General features: G+C 52.7%; 1 protein-coding gene across 3 annotated transcripts in view; it reads left to right on the plus strand.

Moving 5' to 3' along the window:
- PLCG1 (phospholipase C gamma 1) overlaps positions 1-24,699 on the plus strand; it is a 35,783-nt gene that overhangs the window by 2,005 nt on the left and 9,079 nt on the right. For all 3 annotated transcript variants that reach the window (XM_063100901.1, XM_063100889.1, XM_063100896.1), the window contains exons 2-16: positions 18,440-18,592; positions 18,703-18,796; positions 18,956-19,003; positions 21,159-21,243; positions 21,338-21,421; positions 21,661-21,695; positions 21,917-21,989; positions 22,076-22,177; positions 22,373-22,491; positions 22,585-22,670; positions 22,746-22,866; positions 23,614-23,782; positions 23,925-24,047; positions 24,135-24,236; positions 24,325-24,512. In XM_063100901.1, the coding sequence (XP_062956971.1) occupies positions 18,440-18,592; positions 18,703-18,796; positions 18,956-19,003; positions 21,159-21,243; positions 21,338-21,421; positions 21,661-21,695; positions 21,917-21,989; positions 22,076-22,177; positions 22,373-22,491; positions 22,585-22,670; positions 22,746-22,866; positions 23,614-23,782; positions 23,925-24,047; positions 24,135-24,236; positions 24,325-24,512 (1,582 nt within the window). The remainder of the gene's footprint in view (positions 1-18,439; positions 18,593-18,702; positions 18,797-18,955; positions 19,004-21,158; positions 21,244-21,337; positions 21,422-21,660; positions 21,696-21,916; positions 21,990-22,075; positions 22,178-22,372; positions 22,492-22,584; positions 22,671-22,745; positions 22,867-23,613; positions 23,783-23,924; positions 24,048-24,134; positions 24,237-24,324; positions 24,513-24,699) is intronic.

The following is a 24,699-nucleotide window of genomic DNA, read 5'->3' on the forward strand; positions in this document are numbered from 1 at the left end:
AAGCCTGTTTGTTAGTTTTATGTCCCCCAGCCAATTACTTACCTTTTCTGAGCCATAGTTTCCTCATCTTTAAAATGGGTGTAATAATATATCCACCAATGTATGGTTGTTCTGGGGATTCAATGAGATAATGGATGTAAAATATCACTCCTCGCACATTGTAAATGTGTCGGACACATGGTAAATGTTTAATAAATGTGAGCTGACACATTGTAGTGCCTGACACTTTGTAAACGTTTAATAAATGTGAGCTGTTACTGATAATAACAATAACAGTAACAGACCATGACTGCCCTCCTAAACCCTGGACTGGGAGTGTTGAGGGCAGTGGAGTGTGGCTGTAGGAGAGGGCGAAGGTGCAGGAAGGGAGGAGGATGGGGACCAAGTTCGTATTTCACTCAGATTGCTACTTGAAAAAGGGGAGGAAATGGTTTTGTTTTGCCCCAAATCTTCTACCCACCCACACACCCATCCATCATATAGAACAGTATTTCTGCAGAGAAAGTGTTTGGAGTTTTGCACATTTGATTCCTGGGTGCAACTTTCTTGTTTGTCAGTTAGGTCCTGAACAGAAGAAAGGGGTGTCGAAAGGGGACGACCTAGTCCATGGTGTCTCATGTCTTTGGGGGATGGAGGCAGAAATGCAGAGGATCTCATTACCCTAGCCCTGGGGTTGGGTCGGCCAGAGGTATACAAATCTAGTGATCTCATCAGTTAAGTGGGATTCCAAAGGCCTGGGGGGTAGACAGAGGGTGTAGAAGGGCCCTAGCCCTTCAAGTTTGGGGGCCCAGATGCTTCAAAGGAATCTGGGTGTGGGGCTCAGACCTTGCAAATGGAGCCTTCATTGAAGCCCTGACTCACTGCTGCCCATTCGTGGGCTCACCTCGTTGGTGGGTTCTAATCTCTGCACCCTTGTCTGCAGACTATAGGAGGGTTGGGCTACCAGCTAGGTCAACAGCCACCTGGCCTCTTGCCCAGGTGTCTCAGGTGTCTGGCATTCTCCTGCTGACCCTGCCAGGTACCATACAGTGCTTGAAGCCTAGTCAAAGAGATGAGACACTCCACTCCCCTCAGGGTGTCCATGAACCTGCAGGGGAGCAGTGCAGTCAGTGAGTGAGCACAGCACACATGTGCAACCTCATTCTGTCCTCACTCTGTGCCCTCTCATTTGGCCACTGTGAGATGGGGCTGGCACTTGCTGATTTCTAGGGCAGTCATTCGGCTCAGAAGAGGGGTGGGGAGGTGCTTTAGTGCCCTGTTGGTTGTCGTGGTGGTGTGACAGGAACAAGGTTGGGGTTTGGCTTTTATGTTGCAGATACTGACATAAGTAAATAGAAGGCAATTATAGACTTCCTGCTGAGTGCTATGGAGACTTTTCACTGTGTTTTTTTGTTTGTTTGTTTGTTTTGGCTAATACAAGGGCCCTGGGGAGTGGTTGGGAGTACCATCCCATTTTACAGATGAGGAGGTGGAAATACTGGGAGTGATTTGTGCCTGCTCTTTAGGCAGTGGCTGGCCAGCAGCACTAGGATGATTCCAGGCTGGGGTGTGGTGCTGCAGGTGAGCCTCAGGTCCCATGTTCTCTGTGGCTGAGGTGCTGCTCTGTGGAGAAGAAACCTGTGTGCTCAGAACATAAGTGATGATACAAACGTCTTCTGCTTCTGCATCCTAGAACAGCCCGAGCCTCTCTAAGCTCTGGCTCCACACTTTTCCTTCTGGAGCCTTCTGGGGTGAGGTGGTTCACACCCATGTTCACTGAGGTTGTCCAAGCGAGGATCTTTGTGGGTACGGTAACCACAGGTGGACACTCTGTGGAGGTGTTCTGTGAATACTGGCCTGGCACATCTGTGGGACTTTGGAGCCCCAGGCTTCATCTTTGGCTGATTCTTCGGTAGATAATCTTCTAGATGCCAGGCCCTTGTAGGTGGTGAATGAAAACAGATCCTTGCCTTCAGGGACACTAAAACATACAGTGACAATTTTGAGTGGTACCTTTGATGAGGGATTGGGGGGAGCGGTTGAAGAAAACAGCTAACTGCCTCGAGGAGGCAAGTGGGCTCAGGGAGGAGGTGGCATTGGAACCAGCTGACTGGGGCTTGGCCCCGGTCGCTGTGGGTGTCAGACTGGTGAGGAGAGGCGTGGACCAGGATGCCTGCTCTGAGGGGGCCAGCCTGGTGTCACCAAGGGTTTTCTTTGTATTGGCTGGTTGCTCCCAGTGGGGCAGGAACAGGTGGGAGGAGGGCAAGAACACGTGTCTGGATCTCCAGGGCTAGCCGCCCTGCCTGTGTGTTTCCTGTCTGATTGTAGTTTTTCCAGAGGAAATCAGACCACTTAGTTCTTCCTCAGCACCCCAGGCTTGCCCTGATGTGTGGGTTTCCAGGCCCCTCATCCAGCTGGGGCTCTGTTTCCTTTGAACACAGGGAGGAGCCTGCTTCACAAATGACTGAAAAAGTAAGCAACCCTGGAGCCCACAACACCTCCAGCTTCCTCAGGACTCTGTGTGTTTGTGTGTGTTTGTACAAAGATGCACAGGCTTGAGTCAGAGTTCAGTGATCTTGGCCACTAGCTTTGCTATGGGTAAGCCCCTTGGAAAGAGGGGGCATTTATTTGTTTAACTGATATTTCAATGCCTCCATTTTGCCCAATACTAGGCACTGAGGGTCAACAGAGGAATAAGACATGGTCTGTGCCATTGAGTAACTCTTGAAAGAGACAGTCTTGGAAGCATGTGATTATAACCGTGTTTTATGTTCCATAAGAAAGGTCTGTACTGAGAACTTTGTGAGCGCAAGGGAGAGAGCCAGGAAGGCGTCACAGGAGTGGTGGGTGATCTTTGAGCTGAACGTCGAATGATTGTGAGCTTGCTTGTGCCGAAACTGAGGAAGTGGGGATCGCTCTGCAGGGGCCAAGAACACCTTTGGTGTGGTAGAGATGAGGCTGGGACTGGTTGGGGATGCATTGGTGCTGGAAGGAAGGGGGCTGAGTCTTGGGGGTGGGACAGTAGAGCTTAGTAGTTAAGCATTTGGGTTCTGAATTCAGACTGCCTGGGTTAAAATCCTGTGCCACTGACTTGGACTTCCTCATCTGTAAAGAGCGGATAGTAACAAACAGCATTTATCTCCTAAGGTTTTTGTGAGGATTTGATGGGAATCTGTGAAACTGCTTAGCATGGAGTGTGGTAGGGTATAAATGTTTCATTGTGGGAGCTCTGATGGGGGAGATGAGGGTTAAGTTCCCAGGAAGACCTGGGGTGGGGTGGGGGAATGGACGTACCTGTTGTGCTGAGGGCTGGTGCCTGGCCACCAAGCCCTTGGATTTGGAGGCAAAAGGGCCACCCACCTTCTCTCGCAGCTCTCAGCAGTCCCTTTGTTATCAGGGTTCTTTCCTGCTGCTGGCTTTTGCAGGAGACATAGCAGTTGGCTGGCAGGAAGAAAGAGTGATGCCCCTTTCTGTGGGGTGAGGGTATCATGTTGGCTTATTTCTAAGTGCCCAGCCCAGAGGAATAGCCCAGCTATCCAAGCACATTGGTGGGTAGACCTCCTTCCTTCCAAAAGTGCTCTAATGCCACAACCCCAGTGTGGTGGGCTACCTCTGCCGTCACAGTCCTGTGTCCATCTCTATTCATGCACAGCATTTCTTCTCACTCTCCGCCTTCTCCTGTAGGACATGGCTTCCAGGAGGCCACAGCTGGATAAGTTGGAGGGAAAAAGTGAGGCCTGAAGTCACAGAGGCCTCATATTAGGATCTGATATTAGGATACTGATTTTCCCCTCTCTCTACTCACTCTCTTAGACCTGGAGAAGTCAGTACAGACTTCGTAGCTAGAACCAGTCAGATTTAGGTTTGGTCTCAGGTCTTCCTGTGACCTTGGGCAAGTTACTTTAACTGATCTGAAACTGATCCTCAGCTGTAAAAATGATTTCTTCCTCACAGAGCTGTATATTAATAATCAAATGAGATTATATATGAGAGTAAAAGATTTTACATGAAAGTGCTCAGCACAGCATTTAGCACTTAGTGGGCACTTTATAAGTATTTGCTTCCTCTATTCTCACCTTAGGTAGCTGCAGAGCTCCAGCTCTTTCCACCAGTGAGCTTGGCCACAAGTGGCTACTCTAACAACCTGGGCCGGGAGTCTGTTTCCTACTCGTTTTCTTTGTTCCCTCCCTGCATCTGTACACAGAGGACTGGGGCACCAAAAAAATCTGGTATTTGAATGGCACATTGGGAGTTCTTGGAGCATTTTCTCATCCGTTGTATTGTCTGAGCTTCACAACAGCTCCATGAATCCAGGGAGGGCCAGAATTATTATCCCTCTCTTACAGAGGAGGAAACCAAGGCCCCAAGGGTAAGGTCACATAGCAAGTTAATGGTGGAGCCTAGGATTTCTGAGTCCTGCTATATAGTATCCAGTTTCTTTTCCCACTCTGGGGAAAATGACAGTAAGATGGACTGTTCTATAGGACCAAAGTTTTTTTTTTTTTTTTTTTTTTAAATGTGAACAGAGATATCTGATCTCTTTTCTGCCCTCTGACCAGATGTGTTTGGCCAGCCCTGGCTTCCATCTGTGGACAAGCTGGACTCAGTCTCCACTCCAGAGCCTCTCCTGCTCTTATCCTTGTTGGGACACTCCCGTCAAGATTCTTGGCCTGCCCAGACCTTTCCCACACTCCTACAGGGGGCAAAAGTAGTAGCTGAATGTTGGGGGACAGAAAAGCTTCACCTTCTTGACTCGCTGTTACTCACTGTTACTGGAGAACATGGGAATCTAGGGCTCTGTGCCCCAGACACTCTGAGAAGGGACTTCCCAGGATCCGTTACAACAAACTCAAGAGCATGCATTCAATCACATGCTCTCATTTGTCCCATGTTCATCGTGGGTCTAGCTACAACAGTGTGTTGGACACACTAAGCTGGATGTGATTGCTCCAGCCTCTGACTTGTTCTAGGTGGCAGTAGGTCTCTAGTTTGGTTTGTTTTCCATCTCACCGTTGGTACTCATTCCTTTAAAAAAAAAAAGCAGAAAACCAGCTTTCTTGGATCTCAGTGGCTCACTAAACAAGCAAAACACCATTTGTCCTTCCCTGGCTTTGGGCTCTGGCATTTGCTAACTGTGCCAAGCACTGTGGAGTCCAGTAGTGAACATAAGGTTAGGTAGATACAGCCAGAAAGGACATAAACAGCCAGACAAATGAAATAATTACAGGGTTTGGTGAGTGCTGTGAAAGAAACAGGCAGGAGGCTGCTCTGTCAGTCTGAGTAGGTGAGGGTGTGCTATGAGAACAAATGACCCCAAATTTCAGTGGCTGATCACAACAGAGTTCATTTCTCCCATATGCTACATGTGCATTCCTGAGCCACACCACTGTCCCTGGAGAGGGGCCTCGGTGGCTCTAGGCTGGAGAGGGATTTGGAGTATGGAGATTGGGGAAGAATTACTTTCTGACTTGGAGGTGGGTGCAGTGAGTGTGGCTCTGCTGTTGTGGTTATTAGACTGCTGTCCACGTGGGTCAAGAGATTGCTTCTTTGAAATAGGTATCTTTATGTTCAGATTTTGAGGCCCTTACCTAATTGCCTAAGCCCCAATACACATGCCCCTATTTGAGCTGCCGCCTGAGTCCAGCCACGGTATCCTGCCATCACCCCAGTGTTAGAGCCTCTTGCTGCCTCGCATCAAGCCGCGCCCCAGAGCTCCTCTGCTGGGTGTGCTGGGGCTTCCTGAGAGAGTGGGGAATGTGGGCACCTGGAGGCCTCAAGGGAGCGCTCTCAGCCCCCAGGGAGCACGGAAATAAGTGTAAGAAGGAGATGGTTCCTGAGTACTCTGGAGTTGGAGGAAGGAGGGTCAGAGGGGACAGTGGAGTTCGTTGCTTTGGGGAAGGCCATGGTCCCATAAGATGGCCCCAGAGACTTGGAGAGTCTCTGCTTGCATCCCTGTCTCAGCCCTTAACAATCTCCCATCCCTCCTGGCAAGACTAGTTCCTTTTGAGGTGGTACTTGGCTAGCCTTTGAGAGGCTGCTGTGGCTATGTGCCCAGGCACAAGTGTTAGCTCGCTCTTCACTCCTCACCTCCCAGGAACCAGCCGTCCTGGGGGAAGGAGGGAGGGGCTCCTTTTTATAGCCCGCATGTAGGCTTTGTGTATAGCCTCTGCTGCTTCCTTCCGGCCCTGGTCTTTCCTGGTGTTGGCCGGTGGCCCTGGCTTCAGCAAGACTGAGGATGCAGAGTAAATGGGGCGGGACTTTCTCCTGAAGAAGACTGGCATCTCTTTTACTGAGCCCAGGCCTGGCACAGAGGAAGCTGGAGTTAGGAAGCCAGAAAAGGAGGTGACCCAGTCCTTGATCCTGGGAAGCTTGCGATCTGGAACATGCAGAAAACCATGAAGGCCCAGGGCTGGCAGGGCACGGTTGTGCCTACAGTGCTGTTGGCTGAGCCCGAGGGCCCAGACAGAATTGGCTTTCTCTCTGTAGCACCCCATCCTGCCCTGCAGGGTCCCTCCCCTCCTAGCTGGCATACCAGTATTGGTAGAGGATCTGGACAAAGGTGCAGAGTACCTGGGAGCAGGGCAGTGAGGCGTGGGCACTATGAAGAGTGGGCAGTTTCAGTGGAACTCTAGTACTGAACATAAGATTAGGGGACAACTGGCCACACTGATGAGGGCTTGGGCCCATTGAGTTTGACCACTTGTTTGTGTATGATCTAACTCTTCCTTGGCCGGTTGTGGGCAGTTCACTTTGGGGTTGGCTTCCTGTTTTCTTGGACACCTGGGGATATGGCAGAGCTGAAATGCCCTAAGGGAAGTGATTTTTGAGGGCATGCCCCAGGTCACAGTGTCCTTGGCTTGGCCTTGCTTGTGGTGGGAGTAGGGTACTGGCCACACTGGGTTCTGGCTGTGTAGGTGCGGGTGTGTGTAAGGGGAACTCTAACCCATGGGATTAAGTGACCTCAGCCTCAGGCCTAGAGAGTGTGGGCCTGAGTTCACAGGGTGACTAAATCTAGGAAGGAGGAAAGGAGGGCCCCAGTTGGCCACAGGTCCCACAGGTTTCTCAGCCTATTTGGGGGCAGGAGGTCAGCTAAGGGACAGCTCAGTTTGCTCAACTGGGAGGCTGGGTAGCAGTGAGGGAAGGGGCTGATAGTCCCTCTTTGGGGCTCTGCACACCCCCCTGATGGTCTCCCTGCTCTACCACTAGTTGAGTATAAGGTGCCTGTGTTAGGTTGTCAGTCCTAACTGGGACAATGGCCTTTCTTAGGAGCTCTTAGCATACCCACGAGAGGTTAGATGAGGTAGCATGTGCTGCTCTTTCAGGGATTTTGCTCAGGGCCTCCAGAGGCCAGTAGTGGGATGCAGAGCGTTCCCTCCAGTGAGAACAGCATGCTTGGTGCCTGGCCGCCCGAGTGGACATCCTGAGAACTGGGCCATGCTGGAAGCGTGAAGGTCCGTGCAAGGATGTATGCTAGTGGGATGTGGGGCAAGAAACTGTCCCAAAAGGGTAGAACTAGGGAATGAAAATTGGTAGGGGGAAATGCCAAGGTGGCTATCTCTGTCAGTAGGGGAGGTGATCGAGAAGAATCTGAGTTGGCTTCCTGGGGACGCAGTGAGTGAGTGAGTGAGTTCACTGTCACCTCAGGGTGAGATCACTCACTGAGGCCTTGCTTCCTCCGAGGAAGTAAAAGGGGGACAGGAGAGTGGCTTGGCTTGGGCTGGCATGGCCCAAAGGGAGTATGGCCAGATGCCTGGAGAAAGGCTGGGCCCAGCAGCTCTAAGTCAGGAGAGCCTGGTGATGCAGAAGCAGGGCGTCTGAGCGAGCCAACCTCTGACTTGATGACTTCCCTTCATTATTTAGAGCATCTCCAACCCCATAGTCAAGGTTTACTCTGTGTAGGGGACTTACGGACGGCCTCACATCCATCCCGAAAGAGATGGCAGTAACACAGAAACCAAAGAGGCAGGAAGCCAGGGCCAAGGTGGTGACACAGCACAGGACTCAGGGAGTTCTGCAAAGGGAAGACCTCCATTCTCCCCTCTCCCACTTGTTTCCCTGCTTCAGCCCATGTCACTCTGACCCCTCAGTCCTGCGTCCCTATTGTTTCTTTGTTGGGGGGTGGGGGCTTAGATTTTTCTTTCTTCTCCTAACGCATTCCCTTTCCTTCCTCTGCCTTGTGGGAGGACCTCACAGGGACAGGGCGGCAGAGGGAGGCTTGCAGCATCCTGGCTGTGGTGAGTAGGGTCTCATTTATCTAGTGGGCAGGAGTAGGTTGGACAGTGTGAGTCTTTCATCATATTTTTCTCTTTCCACAAATACTTAAGTTCTTGCTAGGCATGGGGCATTGAAGATAACAGACATGGTCCATGTCCTCCAGGAGTTTGTACTGTAGTGGAGAAGACAGACAGCTTTAAAATACACATACAGTTACCACTGTGATGGATGCTATGGAGCAGCAGTGCACCGTGCAACCTGGAGTCCTTCTCGTCCTCCCCTGTCTGTGTGGGCCCTACTTGGCCACTTCCGACAGGGAGAGCACAAGCCCAGGGCACAGACGGTCCTGGCTTTGAGATATTGTTGGCTCTGCCACTCACCAACTACCATCCTGGGTAAGTTAATTAACCTCTGTGTGCTCAGTTTCCTCACTTGGGAAATGGGGACCCTAATATATACTTCATAGTGTTATTTATAAGGATGAAATGAGATAGCCTGATCAAGAGCTTTATACAGTGACTGTGCAAGGTAAATATGCAAGAAATGAGTGATAGGGTGCCAGATGTGCCTGTTCCCACCCAGCAGAGGTGACTACCTCGTCCTCTGTGCTTCTCAGCTTCTCGTAGTATTTGTCTGTAGACTCTGTTTAACATAATCCATCTAGCATAATATGCATGTCTAATTCTTCTTCCCACATTCAAGCTCCTTGAGATACTTGTGTTCCAAGTATGTAGCATAATGTTCCTCATGCGGGTGCTCAGTAAACATGGCTGATTGTAAATAATAAAGCCAGTAGGACTTGTTGCAGGATTGGATTGGATAGGGGGGTAATTCGGGGGGGGGGGGGGCGGCGTGAGAGAAAAGGAGATGTGAGGGATGATTCTGAAGTTTATAGTTTGTGGACCTGTTTGAATAATAATGCTGTTAGCTGACCCAAGGGGTATGACAAGAGGCCCAGGTTTGGTGAGAGAAGACAGGGTTTGGTTTTGAGGGGTTGACTTGAGGTGAATAGGTAGCAACAGCAAGTAGGCAGTGAGATTGAAGGGTCTGAAGCCTAGAGGAGAGGACTAGGCTAGAGATGTGTTTGTGAATTATCTGCACATTAGAGGCAATTAAAGCTGCGGGTGTGTCTGACTGACTAGGGAGGGGACAGAGCACCAGAAGAGGAGAGGACCATGGCCTGAGCCTTGACAAAGGCCAGTATTTAATGAGGATAGGCCTGTAGCTCACAAGAAGCAGGTGAACCAGGTGAGGTTGTATGGGAGAAATCAAGGGCAGAGCTTTAAGCAGGAGGGAGGGCATGGTCAATGGTGTTGATTGGCTGCCAAGGGGTCAGGAAAGAGGACCATAGAAAAGTGGCTTATGCCCAGTACACCAGTTCTCCAAGTGGCCTGAATACACTATGGCGGCTATTTTATGGGGACCTTTAGAGATCTTGGACAGCCCAGGGACCTGGATCTTTTGGGCCCCCAGCCTCTCTCCTATAGCTAGGAGCCTGGCAGACACGGGCCATCTAGAAAGCACATGGGCAGCATCATCCTGCGGTAGGGGAGAGGTCAGAGCACACAGGGTTCCTGACCCGGATGATGACTCATGGGATTCCTGGGGAGTCATCTGGGCTCTGGCAGAAAAGTTGGGGAAAGCAAGTTTCCCTGCTTCTACTTCCCCCAAAGTGGTGAGGCCTATCTTCCATCCCCTCTGATCCATGACACTCTGAACCCCTGTTTCTGGAACATACCAGACTCTTGCATCAATGCCTTGGACTCCGTAACCCCCTCTGCCCTCCAGACCTGCCTTCCGAACACTCTGGGACCGTCCCCACACATTGTCAGCCGCATAGACATCTCCCTGTTGTTCCACTCTTTGCATGACCTCATAGTGATCTGCTTCCCCATCTGTTTCCTCCACTGGTGGAGGTTTTCTTAAGGGCAAGAACTCAAATAAATGCCTTATTGATCTGTTTCCCCAGGAACCACCCCAGAGCCTGACATAGAGTACATAGATGCCTAATAAGTGTCTGATTGGATGGTGGGATGAATGAATAGACCTAATGGATAACTGCTGAGCTCTCTTCCAGCTTTGAGTTCTCTGACTGGGCCTCTTTTCCTTCCTCCTTTGGGGCCTAGGCGTACTGTTCCCACATCTGACATGGGTGGGATTAGTCTAGCATTCTGTAGAAGAGGGCTGCCTGCTTGGACCAGGTGAAGGCTTGCTGTGGCCGCCCTGCTTTTCTCTGTATACCCAATGTCGGAGCTGCTGTGGGCACACTGCAGAGGGCCTCAGTTCTGCCATGAATCACCATGTGACCTTTGGACCTTCCATTTCCTCATTGCTCCAAAGAGGAGGTTCTTCTAGAATCTAGACTCTAGGTGATTTGGATATTGGCAAGAATCCTGTACAGCTGTGACCTGAAGCAATTAGCTGGTAGCAGTGCAGGGTCCCATGTAGGATCCCATAAACCTCCATCCAGCTGTCTGAATGGCCTCTTCCTGTTTACCAAGGTAGGAAAGGGGCTGGATGCCAAGTCAGGCCTGGCTGCTCTTCTCGATCAGGTGTTTAGGGGAGCAAAGCCTGGGCTCTGCTGTTGTGGGTGTAACCTGAACTCCATGGTTTGGCTAGGGTTTCCTTCTGCATATCCTGGAAAGGGGGCACTGGTCTTCTCCAGCTGGTGGTCTGGTTTAAAGGCAGCTGCACAGGAATGGGAAGGAGAGTATGCCCCAGTGTTGTCTTCCCTTTGCCAAGTGACCTTTTGACCTTGGACACTTCTGAGCCTGGATCCTTATCTGTAAAATGGAGGTGGATAACTAACCACTTCTCCGTTTTTGCCTTCGTATGGTGGGAGGTGGGATATAGTCAGGAAAACCTCTCCATCAGATTCATGGGCATGTTTCTGTTGGGAGGTAGGAGGAGGAATGTTGTAGCCTCAGGACAGAGGAGAGGGGGAGGGGCACTCTTGCTCCTTCCAGAGGCTTTGGGCACAGGCTCCCAGCTTGGGCACTGCTGGTCATCCCATGGCCTGGCTACTGCTGCATCAGGTTCCCTTTGGGCCTGCGTTCCCATTCCATCTTTGTCCACTCTTTGGTCACCTCCATCCTTATGCTTCAGAGCTGCGAAAGCCCTTCCAAAGTTGTATGTTTTGACTGGTACAGGAGCCCCGGGGTGCAGAACCCCTGTGCCTCTGGCTCCCTGTGAGTGGGGATCTGCAGGGCGATGCCTGACCTCCCCCCTAGGAGCTGGCCCCAGTTTGGCGGGGAGGGGGGTGAGCAGTGGCAGAGGTACAGGGCTGGGAATGGGCGATGTCTGTTTTTCAGCATCCTCTGGGGGAGAAGGCTCAGCTCTGTTAACTTTCCTCCAGGCCCTGGCTGCGTTTCTTTGGAGGGTGATGAGGGGGGGTGGAGGACAGAGGGCCCATCTGTTTGCCACAGGCTTTGTACGGAGAGGGGGATTGATGAGAGACCATTTCTGGGAATATCCACACACCTCTCCTGACCCTTGGGATCCATGCTTCTGAATCTCCTGGTGGTCTTGGCTTAGGGCCTGCAGGGTGTGGGTGCTCAGAGAGCTCTGCCTCTTTCACTGTTGTTTCCTAAAGCTATGTTAGCATCCCGTGGTTCCCATTGGCTGCAGGAACCTTTGTGTAGGGACTTCCCAGTGTTTACAGACTGCACTGGCTCCCAGGGGCCATGTTCCCCCAGTTGTGCCTGATTCTTTCTCTCTCTGCTTAGTCACCCTACTAACCACTGCATTTGTGTATCTGTTGTACCTCATCAGCCTTTGTTGCCCCACACACCACCTCTTCCAGGAAGCCATCCCTGATACCATCATTGAACATCTGTGGCCCTTGCTGCCTCTGTTAGATAATTAGCTCTGGAGTCTAACTCCCATGTGTTCGTTCCTGCTCTTAAGCACTCTAAATATTTTGAGGACTCTCTGGGACCTGGGTTTGTGTTGTACTGGTGGGAAATGGAGAGAAGATCAGATGTGGTTTTTTCCTTGGGGGAGCTCACAAGCTGATGGCCAAGACACCAGGAAGCTCCAGCAGGTGTGACAGGAGTGGTGACGCACAGGAGAGGAGGGGGCACCTAGTGTGCCACTAGGCTGAGCCTGGTGGGAATGTCGTGCAAAGGCTCAGAAGGAGGGAGGAGCATTGGGGTCTGTATTACCTTGATTGGACGTAGGCATTTTTGAGGAGGGCTGCACTTTCCCCACCTTCCTCCAGTACCCTCTGCAGGGCTAGGCACACAGACCTGGAGGGGTTCTGGGGTCCACAGCCGCACAGATGGGGGTGGTGAAAACCCCCAGAGGGGAAGGAACCTACCTAGGTAATATTTACTTACCTCTTTCAAGCTCTTTAGACTTTTTTTTTTTTTTTAAAGATGACCAGTAAGGGGATCTTAACCCTTGACTTGGAGTTGTCAGCACCATGCTCTCCCATGTGACAAGCTCTTTAGACTTTAAAAAGATCTTTTATATTTATCTTGAGTTGCCATCTTTCTCTGTTACAAATTTTATTTGCTACATGTACTTTTTAAAAGAATAGTTTTTGCTGCAGTTTACATCAATTAACGTATGCACTTTATAAAGGGAAAACCCTTCCTTAAAAGAAGTATTTCAGTGAAGCAAGTTTCATGTCCAGAAATTTGTGGTGCCATATTTCCTTCTGGTTTTTTGTTTTGGTGGTTTTCTTGGCCATATCGTCACCATTTTGGGGGGTTAATTTTCAATATGTCCTCTTGTTCTTGTAAGATCATTTTTGTGTCCCTTACCTCCCTGGCATCTCACTGCAGCCCAATGAAGGAGGTGCCAAGAGTAGTGGTCCTATTTTGCATAGGAGGAATGTGAGGCTTCGAAAGGGGCACTGCTGCCTGTCTGCCTTGCCAGTGCTTTTGCTCACAATGCTTCTCCTCACCCTTCTTGCCTCATGGGCCAGTAGATTTGGGGAACCTCTGTCTGGAGGGCAGTTTGGAAATGGCTTTGCCGAGGACAGGGGATGCTAGGACATGGGTTTTGACTGAGAAACTTGGTCTAATTTAGGGTTTTGGATTTGATCGTTGGGCTCCCTCCCCAACGATCAAATCCAAAGCCCTCCCTTCCAAAGCCCACCATGTTTCTGCCCCCTGGGGCAGGATTGACTGGCTCTGAGGAGCCCTGAAAAAAGCTTGGTGCCCACCCTTACTCTCCCCTTTCTCTTCCTTGAGGTTCCTGCCCATCCTAGGACTCTGCCTGGCCACAGGAATATGGCTCTCATGCACATCCCTGCAGTGGCCAGACAGGGTGGTTATCCCACTGCACTCGGCAGGAAAGAAGGCTGGTGGCAGGCCTGTGGCTTAGCCTGATGTCTGGGAGGGGTGGGGAGCAGGAGTCCAAGACAGGAAGCAGCCCTACCTTTAGGAGCCAAGCACACAGGCAGGCCCTCTGCGGTCATTATCCTTTCCCGCTTTTTCCCTGTCATTTAGCTTGTCCCCTTGACAGCACCTCTTCATTCCGCACCCAGATTGGTTGTTGTCCCTGTGGTGGAGGCCCATTCTCCTGCAGAGGCAAGTTCTCAGCCAGCCCTGAAAACTGTGTAGCTGCACAGTTCCCAAAGTGCTTGGGATTGGCTGTGTGTCACAGGTGAGGAAACGGGCTTGATGAGGAAACAGGCCCTCTGAGGGAAAGTGGCTGCCGTTACTGGCACTACACAGCCCAGCTGCTCTGCTCTAAGTATCTGCAGGTCTCTGTGGTCTCAGGCCAGGAATCTGTCCCTGGGCTGAGAAAGGAGAGAAGGGAGGGGAGAAGAGGGAAGAGATGGAAAAGGAAGGGTGCCCTTCCTGGCCTCACTGGCCTGGCCATGTGAGCTTTGATTTTTACAGACTCAGTCTTGTGGCATTCTGCCTCAATGCTTAGAGCTGGCCCCAGGTGCCAGGCAGCAAGCAAGTTTTCTTCTGCCGAAAAACCAAAACACAAACCAACCCAAGGTTAGGGGTGGTAGGGCAGGCCAAGTCTGACTCTCCCATGTGGGTGTCTTCATGTAAGAGCGTGTCTATGTGTGAAGGATCTGTAGTTGGTCTACTCCACTAAAGCCTTCATTCTGTCCATGATGAACCAGAGGCCTTAGCTGCTGGAGGCAGGCTTTGAACCTTGGTCTTTGTGACTTCAGGTCTGCTGGTCTCCCACTCCCATACCCCACCATGTGTGAGGTGGTAGGGTGCATGTGCCTCAGCTTGTTGGTGAGGGTGCAGGTGAGATTCTGCAGCTGGGGAAGGCTGAGTGCCATAGGCTCAGGAAGCACCTCCAAATTAGAGCCTATCTGTCTGTACACACCCATCTCAACATGAGACCGCAAGAATCCCACTCCTCCTCACACAGGGCACCTACCCTTCCCAGACCCCTTTTTGATCCGAGGAAATAGCTGCCTGGATTCTTTTCCTTGTGGACCAGCTTTACCTCTCCTGGGTTTGGGTTTGCCCCCAGTGGAGCCCTGGCAGACAGCTGATGTGTTTCCCCTACTGCCAGCTTTCCTTGGCACTAGGATGATGGCACTAGGCATGCAGGCAGGCAGTTGGGCTCCCTGCAGACTTCACTGGGACCAGAGGTTCTCAGTGGGGCCCTCGCAGCAACCTGGTGAGGTAAGAGGGATTCCCAGTCTCCTGATGGGGAAACTGAGGCTGAAAGAATGAGGGATTGCCAGGGCATCATGGCTAGAATTTAAGACCTGTGTAGTTTTTCTCGCTAGGCCTGGCAGCCTCAAGGAAGGGGAGGTCAGGGAGGGCTTCCTGAAGGAGTGGGAGGAGCAGATCTACACTGGGCAGGGGAGAGGAGGACAGAACAGGGCCCCCAGGATTCTGTCTGGAGCACCAGGCAGCCTGCCTTTGAGAGGTCTCAGCTCAGAGCTGGCATGTGGTGCCGGCCATGGCTTGGGTGCAGATGGTCTTTCATTATTCAGAGCCCCTCAAGAAGGGCTGAGTCTCTGTTTCTTCATGAGGGTTTGTGGGTGATTAAATGTGAGGGATGGGGTCCCCCCCCCCCACTGTCCCAGGCAGCTTATCTTGTCACTGTCTGCCATGGCCATGGTTGGTATGGCGATACGTAGGCCATTGCTGAAGCCTGGGGAGCCTTCACCATGGGCCTAGGACCTGGGCCTTGGATGAAGGAGCCTGCTAAAGCTCCTGGTGCTGCTGGGCTGTGCCCTCTGGGGTTAGGTGATCCTGGGCCTTGGCCATCATACCACAGGCGTCCTAGTTGTGGGATCCTACTCTTGTCCTGGGACAGTTCCTCCTTCTCACTCTCCTATCTTCTGCACAGTGAGGGCCTCTCAGTACCCTGGCTTTTCTTTTCCCCAGTGTCCCCTGAACGTTGTTCTCCCCTGGTTCTGAGTGGGGGAGGAGCACTGGGTCATGGGTCTCCAGGTACAGGGTGTGACTTTCTTGCTCCTCTAAGCGGTCTTCTCCCCAGGCTCCCAGGTTCTGGGAAGGTCTCTTCCTGCCCTTCCTGACCTATGGCAGGTCATGTGTGACACAGACTGGGCTGGTCTGGCTCTTCCTCTCCCTGTCCCCCTGCCCCCCCCCCCACCAAATAGGGCAGAGGTCATGCCTGTCCAGGGAATCTTCTCCTGGCGATGGCAGTTCCTAGGGGACCAGGAAAGGGGACCCCAGTGTATGTTCTGGGAGGCAGGAGGATGGGGGGTGGGGTTGGGAAGTAGCACAGGATGTGGCTTTCAAGAACCTAGTAGAGTGTTTCTCCCGGCTGTCAGGTCCTTTTGATGGACTTGGGGACATAAGGGCCAGGCTGATGCCTCCTTACAGGAGAAAGTACAAGGGGCCAGTAGGAGTTTGGGAGAGTCAGATGCCTGGCCTTGAACTGCTCCATGCCTACCTGGTTCCTGTCTTGGGCAGGTACCTTTTCTGCCTTCAGATTGGTCTCAGTGGAAATGTGATCAAGAACACAGGACAGGCTGGAAGTTCTCCTAGGGCCCACTGGGGTGTGTGTGTGTGTGTGTACCTCTGTGTGTGTGTGTGTACCTCTGTGTGTGTGTGTGTGTACCTCTGTGTGTGTACCTCTGTGTGTGTGTGTGTGCGTGTGTACCTCTGTGTGTGTGTGTACCTCTGTGTGTGTGTACCTCTGTGTGTGTGTGCGTGTGTACCTCTGTGTGTGTGTGTGTGTGTACCTCTGTGTGTGTCTGTGTGTGTACCTCTGTGTGTGTACCTCTGTGTGTGTGTCTGTGTGTGTACCTCTGTGTGTGTGTCTGTGTGTGTACCTCTGTGTGTGTGTACCTCTGTGTGTGTGTACCTCTGTGTGTGTGTACCTCTGTGTGTGTGTGTACCTCTGTGTGTGTGTGTACCTCTGTGTGTGTGTGTGTGTCTGCACCTCTGTGTGTGTGTGTGTGTGAGTCTGCACCTCTGTGCAAAGGTGTGTGTGTGTGTGTGTGTGTGTGTGTGTGTGTGTGTGTGTGTGTGTGCGTGCGTGCGCCTGCACCTCTGTGCAAAGGTGTGGGAAGGGCGTGACAGCAGCTCTGCACCGGAAGAGCAAACTGTTTTCTGTTTCAAAGGGCAGAGTTTGTGGTTGTTCTGCAGTTTTTGATCTGGGCATTTCCCCCGATGGAAGCTCCTCCTTCCACCCTCGGAAACTGTCTTCTCAGGTTGGGTCTTTATGACCCAATTCTCCCCTCTCTGTGGCAGGGGAGCTGGGGCTAGGCCAGAAGCGAGGCCTCATGTCAGAACCCTGTGCTCCTGAGAAAACTTTGGTAAGGGAGCCAAGGTATCCGCGTTGAAGGAGGTCCTTCCATATGCTACACAGTGCCGGGCGCTTTTAGCTGTTACAACTTCCAAGCAACATGCTTCTGGTGCTGTTGTTTGTGACCTTTTTTATTCTTTTTCTTCTTTTTTTTTTTATTATGTGACCTCTCTTCTTACATGAAGCTGTGGGTCAGAGTGTTGTTACTCTGCTGTGTGATGGAGTAACAACACTCTGACCCACAGCTTTATGTGAGGTGAAGCTAGCATTCTAGTCCAGGCAGTCTTGCTCCAGAGCATGTTTCTTCTACCACCCTGCCTTCTAGAGAAACTCAGTCAAGCCCTTTGCTTTATAGGTGGTAAAACTGAAGCTGTGAGAAGTTAAATGAGTCACTCAGCATTGTCTCTTGAGTTAGTGGCTGAGGCAGATCATCTGCCATCCAGGCCTGTGTACTCCATGGCCTGTGCTATGCAAGGGCAGGGGGAGCCTACCAGTGCCTTTTGACTCCTGAGACAAGGAAATGGTCCCAGACCAAACAATGGGTGAGGCTCAGGGTGGCTGCTGCACTTGGACAACCACTGCCTTGGAGAGGGGGACCAGGCCTCTTGCTGTGACTTGTGTGGGGATGTCTTCAGGGTATGTGATATTTCAGGGATGCACCAGTTCTCGGGGCTTGAGCCTACTTCCTCCCAGGGATGCTGGGACCCACCTGGACAAGGCCAGCCCCAGCCCTGCTCCTGGGACGTTATGGTTTGCTTTGTGTGTATGTTGTGTCAGGCAAGAAGTGGTCCTTACGGAATACCTTTGGGTCCCCATTTCTCCTTCCGGAATTCAGCTCTTTTCCAGGTCAAAGTGTACAGCCTGCACAAATAGTCCTCTACTTATGGTGGTTCAACTTAGCATTTTTCAACTTAACAATGGTGCGAAAGTCATATGTGTTCAGTAGAAACTGTACTTGCAGTATCCGTACAACCATTCTGTTTTTCACTTTCAGTACAGAATTGAATAAATTACATTAGCTATTCAACACTTTATTATAAAATAGGCTTTGTGGTAGATGATTTTGCCCAACTGTGAGCTAATGTAAGTGTTCTGAGCACATTTAAGGTAGGCCAGGCTATGATGTTCAGTAGACTAGGTGTATTAAATGCATTTTTGATGTATGATATTTTCAACTTTCAGTGGGTTTGTCAGGATGTAACCCCATCGTAAGTTGAGGAGCATTTTTATTCTCAGTGAGGGAACAAAGATGGGGAAGGGACACCACACAGAGCTCCATGTCCCCCAGATAGCCCTCTCTGACCTCTCAGCCCTTAGCAAGGCTCTGTCTGTCCTTAGACTCAGCCCAGCTCTCTTTCTATCAAGTGGTCTTGGCTCTGCCCTGGGTGGGGTTGGGGGTGGGGCAGTATCTTTCTTTGTGGTCTCTCCACAAAGGGAAGAGTGTGGGAATGAGTGAAGAAACCAAGCTGCCCTCCTTTCAGTGCTGACTCTGGGAGACCCCAGCCTGACCTTGGCCTTTTCACTACCCTCCTAGTTGATATTCGTGAAATCAAGGAGATCCGCCCAGGGAAGACATCGAGGGACTTTGATCGCTATCAAGAGGACCCTGCTTTCCGGCCCGACCAGTCACACTGCTTTGTCATCCTCTATGGAATGGAATTCCGCTTGAAGACCCTGAGCCTACAAGGTGGGGGCAAGGGGCTAGAAGAGATAGGGGTAGTTAAGGGAATGCCCGCTGGCTCCTAGCCCAGTGGGTGACGTGCACCCTTAGCCCGGCTGCTTCCCCCTTGCTCACAGCCACGTCTGAGGATGAAGTGAACATGTGGATCAAGGGCTTAACCTGGCTGATGGAGGATACATTGCAGGCAGCCACACCTCTGCAGATTGAGAGGTGAGAACCACCCCTGGCATGGTTAGCGCTGGGGGCATGAGGGACCAGAAGATCATGGGACTAAAAGGCCTCTGTGTGCTCAGACACTGCCTACTCACCTCCTCCCCAGGCCTGGCCCTAGCTAGAGAAGTGGCCCTCACCTCAGGCTTCTCTTTCCAGGTGGCTTCGGAAGCAATTCTACTCAGTGGATCGGAATCGTGAGGATCGGTAAGTGCTGAGTTGTGTCTCTAGCTCAGCAAGGTGGGTAGGGACAGCCAGAACAGTAGCCATGGGTCTGAGCAGCTGTCTGGAGAGTCAGAGGAACCTGGAGACCTGCTTTAAGTGGGGCTAGGGGGTGGGCAGGCAGTTCTGACACAAGTGCCTTTCAGCAGAAAGTCCTCTGGTGGCCTTGGTACAAGCTGGTGAGAGAAGCCAGCGACAATATGCCGTGTGCCCTGCCACTGTGGTCAGAGACTGGACATGCAGAACTGGCTGTGGGTGTCCTGGAAGTGAGGGGTGCCTTGCAGCTTACAGCTCTGAGGCCTGGTGTGACGGCCAGGGAGAGATGGGAGAGCAGAGACCAGATGGTGTGTGTGCTGCACCATGGTGAGGCCCTTCATTGTCCTGAAAGAGATGGTAAGCCATGGAGGGTCCTGTAGAGCGGAGTGACGTGATCTGACATAGAATTACTTAGGATCACTCTGGGGCTATGTGGAGAGCTCCGTTAGGAGCCACTTTAGCACTCCATGTGAAAGGTGAGAGGGCTTAGGTGAGAGTGATAGTGGTAGGAAGTGGCTGAATTTGGGCTATACTGTATTGTATTTCAAAGATAGAGCCCCAGAGAATTTCCTACAGGTTAATTTTGGGGAGTGAGAGAGAGAGCAGTTGAGGATAGAAGTATGCTTTTTGGCTTGAGGAACTGGAAAACAGAATAGCCATTGACTGAGATGGGAAGACCGAGGGAGAGGCACACGGTAAGCTCAGGGGTTCAGTTTGGGACATGTTATGCTTTATTATGCCTGACAGATGTCCAGGTAGAGCTGTTGAGTAGGCAGGTGGGTAGGATGAGATTAGAGAAGAAGTTGGGACAGGAGATATTAACTTGGGAGCAGAGAGATGACATTGAAAGCCATGGGGCTGGATGAGGTCACCTAGGGGGCAAGTGTGGTAAGAACAAAGGTCCCGTGGTAGATCCCAGGCCATTCCCAGAATAGGGATTGGGGGTGAGCGGCAGCTGGTGAGGTAAGAGGAGAGCCTGTCAGTGTCAAGAGATCTGGCAGCCCAGGGAAAAGGGAATGATGAGAACTGAGAGTAGACCCTTGGATGTATCAGCATGGTAGGAAGAGCAGCATCAGTGGAGGGGTGAGGGGCTCCAGCGGATGAGAAGGGGCTCAGTGACTCTTCCAGGGAGTTTTGCTGGGGAGGGGAGTGGATACTGCAGCAGCACTGATGGAAAGGCCAGTGATGCAGACAGTGGCACCGGAAGCTTCCCTTCCCCACTGGAAAGCGAGGGCCCTGGCAGAGCCTACCTCCCAGGTGAGGTTGAGGTCAGATGAGATGGTGTCTGCTCACAGTGAGTGCTTGCTTTTGGTGGGGCTGGAGGAGGAGGTGCACCTGCCCTCCCCTCCCTGACACCCCTTCCAGGGAAGAAGGTCTCCCTTCCTTATCTTGTCCATTTGGTTGCCAGCTCCAGCAGTGTCCCCTAGCCCTGCATTCTAGGCAAGGTACCCTCCGGGGGCAGGGACACTTGCTCTCTGGCTGTATTCCTTCTGGCTGTATTCCTTTCCTGGAGCCAGCACCCTATGTGGCCCCAGGAGAGTGCCAGGTTGCCAGCAGGTGTGCTTGCCTGGGTATGTCCATCCCCCTTCCTTCCCTGCCCCTTGCATTATGGTGCTGGTTGCTGACAGGGCCTGGGGGCAGCAGGTTCTGAGGACTAAACTCCTCAAATCCTAGTGGGAAGCAGGTGGGGAACCTGCTGCTGAGCTGCCCTTCACAGGAATTTCAAGTGAGCCTGTCCAGTGTCCTGGATGGGCTGACTGCCACCTTGGAGGGCTTGAGGTGCAGCTTGTACAGTGCTGGGGGCAGTGGGGGACTGAAGGTTGGTCTTCCCTCTGCTCCTGCGCCTGACCTGCTTTACTGAGCCTGGTCACTTCTTCCTTGCTAGAATCATGGGCTTTTCTTTGCTCAGATGAGGAAACTGAGGTCCTGAGAAAGGGAGAGACTTCCATTGATCACCCCATGGGTTCTGGTCCAGTTTTGCCCTCAGGACTCCATGTTCCCAGAGTAGTATTGTTTACCTGTCCAGCCCCAGGTGGGCTTAGCCCATAGGTCAGAGGTCATGAGAAGTTGGATGAAGCTACTGGGGATATCCCTGTTTTCTCAGTATATCAGCCAAGGACCTGAAGAACATGCTGTCCCAGGTCAACTACCGGGTCCCCAATATGCGTTTCCTCCGAGAGCGGCTGACAGTAAGAACCTCCAGCATCTGTCTGCAGGAGGGGGTCGGGGGGCTGGGAGTCCTGGGCTGGGGCCTGACTGGCAGCCCTGCTCTGTGCTGTGCAGGACCTGGAGCAGCGCAGCGGGGACATCACCTATGGGCAGTTTGCTCAGCTGTACCGCAGCCTCATGTACAGCGCCCAGAAGACGGTGCATGAGCCACCCACCCTCCCTGGCCCCTGCCCCTGGCCCCCGCCCCTGCCCCTCTACCTCATCCCCAGTCCTGTCTGCCTCAGCCCTGCTGCCCTGCCTTGGGACTTTTGGGTGTCAATTCTCCAGTTCTCCTTCTCCTGAGGCCTGCCCCCATCAGCTGCCCCAGCCTATTTGTGAGCCCCTTTCCCACATGGCCTCCAGGGGCTCTGGCCCTGACCAGGTTCTGTTTCCTGCAGATGGACCTCCCCTTCTTGGAAGCCAGTGCTCTGAGGTTTGGTTTGGAGTGGGGAGGTGGGGTTCTCCCCTGTGCTTCTCCCTTCATCTGTCCCTGGGTGATTATCAATGTAGGTGGGGGGTGGGAGGAGGGGTGAGCCATGCTATTCTGGGGCCATCTGGGCAGCTATGCTGGCTGAGGCTCCACCTTCCAAGTGGCCCCTCGCTGTCTACCATGCCAGCCAGATGTCTGCCAGCACTTACCTTCTCTCCCTGCAGGGCTGGGGAGCGGCCGGAGCTCTGCCGAGTGTCCCTTCCTGAGTTCCAGCAGTTCCTTCTTGAGTACCAGGGGGTATGGTGTGCTGGGCTGGGTTGGGCTGGTATGGCCTGGTAAGGCTGTGGGGGGCAGGCTCCTCACTGGCATCTCCCCATCATCAGGAGCTGTGGGCTGTGGACCAGCTCCAGGTGCAGGACTTCATGCTCAGCTTCCTCCGAGACCCCTTGCGAGAGATCGAGGAGCCATACTTCTTCCTGGATGAGGTGAGCCCCACCTTCACCTCATCTGTCAGAGAATGAGTGGCGGTGACCAGACCCCACCCAGGCTCCCAAAGCTAGGTTGTCTGCCTTGCCCAGACCAGTTGAGACTGGGCACCCTTTCTTCCACTCTGCCCCCACCCCCCATCTCAGGCAGGGCAGGGCTCACTTTCTCTTCCTTCCACATTTGTTCCTGGATAGTTTGTCACCTTCCTGTTCTCCAAAGAGAACAGCATATGGAACTCCCATCTGGATGGGGTGTGCCCGGACTCCATGAACAACCCTCTTTCCCATTACTGGATCTCCTCCTCGCACAACACGTGAGTGTCTCCCATTCCCCTCCCCACCCCCCAGCCCCTACATGGGAGGGACGAGGGCCATCTGACCATACCTGCCTCTCCTGGCCTATCCAGGTATCTGACGGGGGACCAGTTCTCCAGCGAGTCCTCCCTGGAAGCCTACGCTCGCTGCCTGCGGATGGGCTGTCGCTGCATTGAGTGTGCGTGGGGGCCAGGGGCTGGGGGAATGGAGGTGGGAGGCCTACCGGCTTGACCCTGGTGATGTTGCTCCCTAGTGGATTGCTGGGACGGCCCAGATGGGATGCCAGTTATTTACCACGGACACACCCTCACCACCAAGATCAAGTTCTCGGACGTCCTGCACACCATCAAGGAGCATGCCTTTGTGGCCTCAGAGTGAGTGGGGATGGAAGATCTAGGGGTAGACTCAGCTCCAGCTCTCTCACTCCTGGGACAGAGAACGGAGGGATCCCTCAGATGCCCTGTTCCTTTCCCCTGCCTTTCCTTCCCCCTGGCCTCTCCTCCCCTCCACTGTTTGTGTGAGCCACTGCTTCTCAAGTTACTCCTCTGTCTCCTGCGTCTGTGGCCCACCCTTTTCCTGGGTCCTTTTCTTTAGCCTGTGGAACACATTCAAACTCTTCTCATCCTCAAAATATTTCCTTAACCCTGGTCTCTTTAGGCCGGTGTCCTGCCAACTCTTTTCCCTTCACAGTGTAGAGGATGTCTGTGCTCCTTGTGTTCCGTTCCTTAATTCCTTTTTACCACCCAACCTGTAGTTGCTAGTCTCTCTCACCTCACTGAAGGGATCACCAGGGGCCCCCTAATAGCTAAATTTGGAGGCTTCATCTCATCTCTCCTAACTCTCTGGTGTGGCATCTCTTTCTTGCACTGCTGGGAAGCCTCTATAATGGAACAACTCTGGGTACTCCCTTCTGCAGCAGTTGCCACCTCTTGGTTTTGGCTGCCCTCTGCAGAATCCCCTGCACCCTGCCAGTGGCCACAGCCTGCCTCTTGTCTGGGATAGCTCCTATAGACAAGTGCTCCCAGGCCTGTGGCTTCCAACACCTCACTGTGAGGGGCTATTTGAACTGAGCCTTGACCCCCCAGAATTGTAGGGTCTGCCACTCATCTCCTGCCCTGCAGGTACCCAGTCATCCTGTCCATCGAGGACCACTGCAGCATTGCCCAGCAGAGGAACATGGCCCAGTACTTCAAGAAGGTACTTGGGGACACGCTCCTCACCAAGCCTGTGGACATCGCTGCTGATGGGCTCCCCTCACCCAACCAGCTCAAGAGGAAGATCCTCATCAAGGTAGGGGGGAGGGAGCCCCACACTTCTTAGCGCCTCTCCCAGCCCTGGCTCCAGCTGTAGGTCTGGGGCTGGGTGAGGACGCGTGGGCTAACATGAGCTGGTGGTGCCATGTCCCACTGCCTCCCCCATCCCCCATCCCCAGCACAAGAAGCTGGCAGAGGGCAGTGCCTATGAGGAGGTGCCCACGTCTGTGATGTACTCAGAGAACGACATCAGCAACTCCATCAAGAACGGCATCCTCTACCTGGAGGACCCTGTGAACCACGTGAGGGCTGGCCTGGCTGGGCACAGTGGGCATGTTGGGCACAGTGTGGGGGGGGCTCTCCTTACAGGACCCCATGGTCTCTTTTAGGAATGGTATCCCCACTACTTTGTCCTGACCAGCAGCAAGATTTATTACTCTGAGGAGACCAGCAGTGACCAGGGCAACGAAGATGAGGAGGAGCCCAAGGAGGTGAAGGCTGCTGGGGCTGGGTTGGCCAGGGCTGGGGTTGGCCGGGGCAAGGGTCAGCCTTGAGCATCTTGGTTGTTGCCCCTCACAGGCCAGTGGCAGCACAGAGCTGCACTCCAATGAGAAGTGGTTCCACGGGAAGCTGGGCGCGGGGCGCGATGGGCGGCACATTGCCGAACGCCTGCTCACTGAGTACTGCATTGAGACCGGGGCCCCCGATGGCTCCTTCCTCGTGCGAGAGAGCGAGACCTTCGTGGGTGACTACACGCTGTCTTTCTGGTAACCACCCCCAGCATAGTGCCTGTGCTCAGTCATTGTGTGTGCATAAACATGGCACGCCCCAGAGAACCACAGGAACGCTTGAGCCCCTTGTTCCAGACTCTCATGTGCAACATAATTTCATCTCCACACACACTCATATGCATGCAGACACTGTTTTTGGGTTAGTTTGAAGCCATCTTGCAGG

Source organism: Cynocephalus volans, chromosome 1 (assembly GCF_027409185.1).
Source record: "Cynocephalus volans isolate mCynVol1 chromosome 1, mCynVol1.pri, whole genome shotgun sequence".
NCBI classification, from domain to species: Eukaryota; Metazoa; Chordata; class Mammalia; order Dermoptera; family Cynocephalidae; genus Cynocephalus; species Cynocephalus volans.